Here is a 9411-nt window from a genome sequence, read left to right on the forward strand (position 1 = left end):
ATAGTTTGTGGACCTATTGAACTAGTATATGTAATAGTAAATTGTGGATTTTTATTTTTTCAGCATTTTTAGATTCTTTAGTCCACTATTTATGTCATTAATTTATATTTTCTTAGAAAATCCTTTGATGTATTATGTCATTTAATTCTTTAAAGCCTGTACTTTTTAAGTTAGCATCTGTAAAATATCAAGGTTCAAGTCTCATATTTTGAATTCTCTACAAGTTAGTTTTATTTTTATGCATTTATTGTTTTCTTTTACCTAAAAATTTTTTGTACTATATATTTAACATATTATTTAAAAAATTATGTTCGGGCGAAATAAAAAGTTTGTTAAAAGAAGTGAACTAAATTTTATTTTTCCTCAATTAACTATACTTTTAAAATTAATTTAACATGACCATGGATATTGAATTATGATATTGAAGTATAACTTTTAAATAACTATATTTCGCTTTTGTAAATATTATGATAAATTTAAGCAAAAATCTTTAATAATGAAGGTCAATTCTAGAGTTAAGATATTTAGTATGAAAGAATAAGTCGAAATAAAAAGTTTGTTAAAAGAAGAGAACTAAATTTTATATTTCCTCAATTAACTATACTTTTAAAATTAATTTAACATGACCATGGATATTGAATTATAACTTTTAAATAACTATATTTCACTTTTGTAAATATTATGGTAAATTTAAGCAAAAATCTTTAATAATGAAGGTCAATTCTAGAGTTAAGATATTTAGTATGAAAGAATAAGTCTATGTTTTTCTATTTAAAGTAAAGCAAAATTGTATTTTTGAAGTGTTAAGAATCTTAGAGTTTCATGTAAGAAGAAAAGAATTAGACTTTATGAAAAATCTTCAAAGCTAATATGAATTTATAAAGTGAAAGAAGGTAAGAAGTTTTGAATTTAAGAAGATGGTAGTGAAGTTCAAAATTATTAAAGGCTATCCAGATATAGTAACCCTCACATAAAAAAAATAATAGATTGGATTGAAAACACAGCAAAAGAAAAAGTAAAAGATAAGAGAAAGAGAAAGAAAAAGAAAAGAAAAAGAGAAAGAAAAAGAAAAGAAAACGAGAAAGAAAAAGAAAAGAAAAATATTTTAGGAGAAGCTTGAGGAGATGTCTAATAAAAAATTGGCTTCACTTGAATCAACTTGAGGAAAAACGTTTTATTACATTTTTTAAACTTGTATCTAAGTATTAGCATCCTAATAATGTTTTCATGAAATTCTTTTTCATATGGATATTCTAAGTATCTTTGATATGGGAATTTATAATATTTTATGAAATGAGTGGAGATTCAGAACTCTTAAACTTGATTACTAGGTGTTTTTACATTTTTAGTTTTAACCTAAGTTATTAGAATTTTTTCTTACGTTATACTATTATATTTATTAAAACAAATTATTGAAGTTTATAAGTTAATCTCTATCATAAGTCATATTTTTATATAGTAAAAGGGTCACTTCAGGACAAGTAACATTTATGTTTGGGAGATTTTGATACACCAAAAATAACATAGTAATTTATGTACACATTTTATGCTTATTTTAGTGATATTACACTTTAAAGAAGGGTATTTTCATGTTTTTGTTGTAGGTATATAAGTTTTAGACATTTGGAGAAAAAAGTAGCAAAAAGGAGAAAAGTTGGAGCCAAAATAAAGATTTTCATGATCTTAGAGCCCCAGGTGCATTTTTCCAGAGAGATGGCGCCTGAGGTGCCATTTTATAGAGAAACGGCACTAGAAGGGCCAAAATCGGCACTAGAAGCGCCAGAATCCAGAGAACAACGCGAGCTTCAATAGGTTGACGCTAGAGGCGCCAGAACTGAAGTAAGAAGCGTCATAGGCAAATTAAGATGGAGTAAGGCGATTCGTGACTATTTTTGAGTGATTTTTGAAGGCTCAAAGCAATTCAAACATATCATGGAGTGGTTCAATGCATCTAAACACTTTGGAGTGCTCTTTAATGAAGAGATATGTCGCTTGGATGAAGGGACTTACCTCTAAGTGTTAAAAGATGTGACTTTTTAGAGAAAAATTATAGGGAATTTTGAATTCCTTTTAAAAGAAGGCTGGCCCTAAATAAAAAAGGAGAGGAGTCTAGAGAGTAAGGGGGCATAAGATTGAGAGACGGGTTTGGCATGAGAGAGAAATCTTGGATAAAAGAGGATTTTCTTATTGAGTTGTAAGAGGAGAGGGAAGGTGACAGATTTCTTCTTCATTACACTTCTAAGAGAGAATTAAGTGTAATTGTAAAGAGAAAAAGTGCTTAAAGGGAACTTCTAGAGACTTTCTTGGGATGAAGTGTGTGAAAAAATGTGTCCTTTTCTTTCTTTGTTTTGTAAACTTATTTTTATATATGAAATCCATGTTTTGTGATATCCTTCTCATGAATTCTAAATAGTCTTCTTTATCTTTCTCCCTACAAAGAGGGTTTTGTAAAGAGCTAGTTTTGTTTTGCAAGAATTTAATTGTCAATAAATTGTGATGATTCAAACTCTGGACTTCATTTACTTTTTGATCTATCCATTTGAAAGGTTAAAACTTGTTGAGAAACATACAAACTGAAAGAGTTATGCTTCCTATAAGGTAAGAGTCACATTCAATTTCATCGGTAAGAACGTAATCCATGGAATTTTGTGCAAATAAATAAGGAAATATATTTTGATGGGCTTAGAATTTCATATTTTAAGGTGACGGATTAAAATCTTCAATTTGGTCCAGTTGCTTGGAAACTAAAGTGAGATTGTTAGCCCTCACATAAGGGAGAAGTGAGAGCTCAGGAATGACAACCAGTATCCTTTCAACCTAACCATAGATTTAGGGACCAAAATCTGAATTAATTAATGTTCTTAATGCACTCTCAGATGGTAAATAATAGGATTGCTCATATTTGGCACAATATAATTTTATATTTGTATTTTAAATCATTTTAATTTCTTCACATTCCCAAAACTCAATGCAAAAGAGAAGGATACTTTAGTAAATTTGAACTCTTCATTTCAAAACTTCGTTTATTTTTTATAAGTTTGCTTCTGACTTTTAGCAAATAGTTTAGTTAACTTAGTTCTTGTAAATACATTTCATTTAGGACACGTTCAATTTACTTTAGATTTTTTTTGCTTACTTAAGTTTTATATTTTGAATATTGAGTTTGACGTTATAATCATAAGAATTTCCAACTCCCTGTGGGACCGATACTTAGGACTCCATTAGAGCCCTTTATTACTTGAGTGATACATATACTTGCATTATTATTATGGGGTTTGGTAGCTTATAGATATTAAAAGATAAAATTAGTTTAACTGAATTTATTTTTATTGGGATTGAACTGCATACTTACTATTAGTGTTGTCATGTGTGTGTTGTAATATTGAAAGACATTTATAATGCACATCTCAGAAATCGACTGCCACATCATTATCTAATCGAGAAATTAAAAGAATATTGAAAAAAACTATAAATCCTAATAGAAGAGATTGATCTGTTGAGATTGATCTGTTAGACTTGATTTCGCGTTATGGGCTTATAGGACTGCTTACAAAACTTCTATAGGAATGTCACCATATGTGCTCATATTTAGAAAAGCTTATCTGTTACCTGTTGAATTAGCTCATAAAGCTTTTTGGGCAATAAGAGAGTTTAATGAAAATTTGAATGATGCTGGAGAAATATGATTACTGAAATTAAATTAACTTGACGAAATGAGAAATGAATCTTATTAGAATGCCAGAATTTATCAAAAGAAAATGAAAATACGACATGATTAAAGAATTCTAAAAAAGCATTTCTAGCATGGACAATAAGTTCTATTATATAATTAAAAATTGCAATTGTTCTAGGAAAACTTAAGTCCAGGTGGTCAGGACCATTTTTTATGATAAGAGTTTATCCAAATGGAGTCGTTGATTTTCAAGATCCCAAGACTGGAACGATAATTAAGGTAAATGGACACATGTTAAATTCTTATATAAGTGGAGATAGGCCTACATTTGAAGAGATCTTATTGTTGGGTCAACCAGATTAAAACATTGGATATGTCAGGCTGACGATGTTAAACCAAGCGTTTTGTGGGAGGCAACCCATAAGAAGACAACTAATAATTATCGGTGTGATTGACCTGTTTGTTGATTACTATTGTAACGATTTTTTGATGTAAGTTGGAGTCTTACATGATTATGTTGGCAAAAAAAATTATTATTTTAATTGAATTAAAGATAAGACGAAAGAAATTAGGAGTTTAAAAAAGTTGGTCTGGTGCTATAGCACCATAGTTCGAGTAACTTAGTTGGAACAACCCAAGTTCGGTTTTTTTACCTCTTTTTTTCTATAAAATGGTCTAGGATAGGAAAGGAAGCATCCCTTTGACTTTTCTAAGAAATTTTGAGAGCTTTGAGAGCGGAGAAAGCAATTTCTACTTTAAGGATTATGCAGAGCAATGGCAATGGGAGATTTGAAGATAAGAAGATGGTGCATAAGGATGCTTGGACTTACTTTATTGAAGTAATTTCTTCTCTATCTAAAAGAGCAAGTGCTAGTTTGGTCAAACAAATTTCAGTATCCATTAAAACATTAATCAATGATTTTCTCATTTTATAGGTATTTTTAATTTTTTTAAAGAATTTTAAAGACCGGGTTTAATGAAATCTTAATTCTTATAAAAGGGGATTTCTTAGCTTTATGGCTTTTGGGAGAGGAGATAGGTAAGGGAAAATAGTTTAAAGTTTTTTTTTATTGTAAAAAAGTATTTAAAAAAATAATTATAAAATTTTTAACAATTTTTAAAGTGGTTTAGAGTGTCCAATTTGTCTCAATAACTAGCCTAAGCAATTGTGGAAGAGATACTTGGCTAGTGGCTTTCAAGAAAATAACAAACCTGTTTTTGAAAGTACGAGTTACGAAAAATATTTACAAAGTGTTTGGGAATTAACAAAAAAAAAAAGAAAACAATAAATTACTCATTATAAAGAAAAAAATATTTACAGTGTTTGGGAATTAACAAAAAAAAGAAAACAATAAATTACTCATTATAAAGATTAGTAAGAAGAGATCACCAAATCTATCTCGGGGGTTGAAACAAACCGCCAATTAGTTCTCCAGGTGTTGTCTAACTTAATTTCTTGTCACCACCAACATTCAACTTCTTTTCATTCTAGCAAACAAAGTATTCAAGTCCTTACACAAGATAATTCAAATGCTAAAATGAGGGAAAGGAAGAGTGGTCAGTCCTAAGTGTTTTATTATTTTTTTTCTTTTGATTATTGCAAATAAAGAATTTTACACAATTAGAAAGTTTAAATTTCAACAATTAATATAATACGAAAGTTTAAATCTTTAAAATTTTTCATATCATCAAAACTCACATTTTGAAACGTAGTCATCCATGGCAAATTTTACATATACGAGTATCAAATAAAAATCATAAATGCTAAGTAACTTTTTCAACATGCGTTGACTCCTTATCTTCAGTCCATCTTTTCTTATATTGACACCTCATGTGAGATCAGCATTCCCATCAAAATATTCATTGCTTTATTTCTAAACCCCAGAGGTTATGGGCAAGGGCACATGGTCAAATACTTTTGCATGTGGTAAAAAAAAGTTTATCTAACTACTTGAAGGTTTTTCACTGTTTTTAAAGTGTTTTAAGACAACTAATTTGTCTCTAGAACAAGACTAGGCCTTATTGAACGAAAGACCGGGCAGCCGCTTTTTAGCGAGTGAAGGATGGGATTTTGTGAATAAAAACTACCAGACGTACAATTCACAATGTGATTGGGAAATAATAATTGATGCAAATAATAAAAAGAAACAAGTAGGGTTTATAATGACAATATTTCAATCACTCACCAAACAATTAGAAATAAAAAGATCATGAAATCCTCTTCACAAGGTGAAGCTAGCCATGAAGATTCTCCAAATGCATGCTCGCTCAATTTCTCATCACAATCAACAATTAATTCCCTTGTATTCCAAAAAACAAATAATCCTTACACATAAGATAATTCAAATGATAAGATGAGGAAATGGGAAAAGGGTCATGGCCATTTGGTTTTTTTTTTAATAAAATTTTCATTCTTTTGCTTTTAATTATAAGAAGTAAACATTTTCACATAATTTAGTTAATATTATTCCGAATTTTAAAATAATTAACTTGAAATTTTAATATAATGAATTTTAAATTGAAACTTTCATGATAAAGAAGTTTAAATTTTTAAAACTTTTCAGATCATCAAATTTTGCGCACGTTGTCTAAATTATGAAATTTGATATATAAGATTATCACATAAAAAATGATAAATACTATGTACAATTTTCAATCATGCTTCAACTCAATATGGCGGGTCCACGTTTACTCGTGCTGAATTCTGCATTGCTAGAACGCATATTTCATATATTTAGATTTTTTTAAGAGAAACTACAAAACATAAAATCTTAGTGCGAGAATTAATTATCCATAATGCGGTCCACAAACATTGGAAATTTATCTACTGGATCAAAATTAAAAATTCGCGTGGTGCGAGAACTATATATATCGAAAATGCCGACGATATGATGGGGGCAGATATCCCCTTAAATTTGCAAATTGCATAATATATTTTTTTCATGTAGCTTGCGAAATTTAATAATTCTGTCCATTTCGTGATTTTTTTTATCATCCAAAATAACAAAAATTATTCTACGCGGTATTCTATCTCTACCGCCCATCAAATTTAAAAAAAAAAATTAAAAATAGGGCATACCGTTATGTTGTGATGAAGGGTGAAGATTAGACATGCATATGATATCCGTATAAAATATTTTTTTCCAAAATAACATTGAATCCGGCCACAAGTACTTATATACATTGAAAACAAATTTAATAAGTCCATATTATTTTGGGACCACACATGTGAATAACGTGGGGAGGTTTCATCTAGATGCAAAAGGTACAAGTTTTTTTCTTATTCAATTTTTTGGATGATATCACTCCCGTCTAGATGAATCGTTCCGGCAGCCTACTGAAACAAATTCGTGCTATGAAAATTTTTGGATGTGCCGACGAAATAATGATGTGGTGATTAAGCATTTCCACCTGCTTCGTAAAATCCATATAATAAATTAAAAATATATATGTACCTGATGCATCAATATGTTACAACCAAATATTGAATAGAGAGATATGATTTTAATAAAATAGAATTATAATAAATTTATTATTAAGGAAATAAGACATAGTAACCACGACACACACACACGAATACATATACATAGATATATAACCATTAAGTTACAACCGCGTATTGATAGTGAAATATGATTTAACTCAAATATAAATTATATTAAATTTATTATTAAAGAAATAACACATATTGACCATCACATAAATAAATATATACATATACATACATATATATATATATATATTAGATTTTTTTTTTGTAGAAATGTGTATATATGAAATTTTTATGTCTTTACATATCTTAGACTTAAATTTTAATATTTACATGTGATATTTACATCTTTAAAGGAACATTTACAACAATAAGTACATACCTTTTTAAGACGAATATACATTTTTATTCATATGTTCTAATATGATTATATCAAATGTCATGTATATAAATTTTAAATAGTAAGAGTTAGATGTATCAATGCACCACTTTTTTTTTTTTTTTTGGTTTCTTATTTGAATTCTCCATTTACATTCGTACATATGGCAGGAACCAGTGGGGATGAAAATTCATTGCCAGCTTTGATACTATGTACCAACTTTATGAATAGTTTTAATTTTGATGAAACCTTTACAAATAAATTTAATGGCAAGATGGCCGCTTCATTTTCCTATTTAAACACCAAACTCTCCTTCTTCTACCAAGCATTCCATCACTAAATATCCTTATATAAGTTCATCTCCTGTCCTTCTAATAAGCAAAAATGGCAGAAGAGCATCACCACCACCACCATCTCTTCCACCACTCCAAGGAGGGAGAACAGACTACTACTGAAATTGACTATAAGAGAGAGGAGAAGCACCACAAGCACAAAGAGCATTCCGGCGAGCTCGGTGCCATAGCCGCTGGTGCTTTTGCACTGGTAAACATGTTTAAATTAATTTAATTGTTAATAATAATCTTTCCAACCCAAACAATCACTGATCATCAATTATGGCTCATGCAACATACTGTTCTTCATGTAATTTAGTCTTCGTTTTTGGTTCATAACTAAGGCGTATGGTAAAAAAATAAAAAAAAAAAGTTGAAATTGTGCGGAAGAGAGATTTCCTTTTTGTTCACAGCAAATTTCTTTTCTTCAGCGAGTACTCGTAGGATTAGTTTGTTTTTTTCTTTTCTTTTTTTTTTATTTTCTTTATTTTATTTTTTTGAAAGTACGTAGGTTTAGTTTGTTGGAATAATGAAATTGGGAGATGAAGAAGGTGTGATCTCTCTGCTAGTTTTCTTAAATTTTTTATTCAGAAATTTTGATATTCATAAATATATAAATGAAAATTTAGAGAAAGTTTAAATGATCAGAAGAAAAATAGGCTGGCCATGTCTTAATATTATATTACTTACAAAGGTAATTTAAATAAGTATAATGGGAAGAAAAAAAAAATTCTGTAATGATTATAAAACATACACAGATTTTTCATGTTGGTGTTACTACTGCTACAATGGTTTTACAATTTTGTTCAGGTAAATCCCCTGGATTACCAAAAAATTTGTTTAAAAGACTAGTAAATTAAATTTCCTTGGACATCCTGACACACTTTTGTTAGAATATTATTTCTATTCATTAAATTTTGTGAGATCTGTGTAATTAAAAAAAAAATTGATTAGTTAATTAATTTATCATACCATCTCAAACTAAGTTTCAAATTTCAATTTTCTTTTTTTTCTGCTCATATATAAGTTAGAATATTCTTATCAAACATTATTTCAAAAAGCAGTGCCTTTAGTATAAACTCAAATCCATTTAAAAAATATCATGCTCTCATTGTTTCATACAAAAAGAAAATAAAAAAAAAAGAAAATCCCTTTATAAGTTCTTGCCACCAAATATCTATCCCAAAACCATTAGCTTGACCTATCTCTATTGTTTGCTTAAGATAAAATTTTTGAAATACTCTCCCATAAGTTATGGTTCGCCCAGCCTCCATGTTTTACAGATTAATAATTCATAATAATTATTTTTTTTTTTTTTTTTTTGCAGCATGAGAAGCACAAAGCGGAGAAGGATCCTGAGCACGCCCATAAGCACAAGATAGAAGAGGAAATTGCAGCAGCTGCTGCAGTTGGTGCGGGTGGCTTTGCCTTCCATGAGCATCACGAGAAGAAAGAAGCCAAGGAAGAGGAGAAGAAGCACCATCACCACCACTTTTAAAGCTTTGAACTATATCATTACATCCATTACTATGTGTTT

The 9411-nt window shown here is 29.2% G+C and overlaps 1 protein-coding gene across 1 annotated transcript; it reads left to right on the top strand.

Annotated features, from left to right (window-relative positions):
- The first annotated feature begins 7825 nt into the window (after positions 1-7825).
- On the top strand, positions 7826-9405 carry LOC110036407 (abscisic stress-ripening protein 2-like). The gene is made up of 2 exons (XM_020740840.1): positions 7826-8085; positions 9202-9405. The coding sequence occupies exons 1-2, from the start codon at positions 7927-7929 to the stop codon at positions 9370-9372; spliced, it is 330 nt and encodes a 109-aa protein (XP_020596499.1). The 5' UTR covers positions 7826-7926; the 3' UTR covers positions 9373-9405.
- Positions 9406-9411: the final 6 nt, after the last annotated feature.

This window comes from Phalaenopsis equestris, unplaced genomic scaffold, assembly GCF_001263595.1.
Source record: "Phalaenopsis equestris unplaced genomic scaffold, ASM126359v1 Scaffold206060, whole genome shotgun sequence".
In the NCBI taxonomy this organism is placed as follows: domain Eukaryota; kingdom Viridiplantae; phylum Streptophyta; class Magnoliopsida; order Asparagales; family Orchidaceae; genus Phalaenopsis; species Phalaenopsis equestris.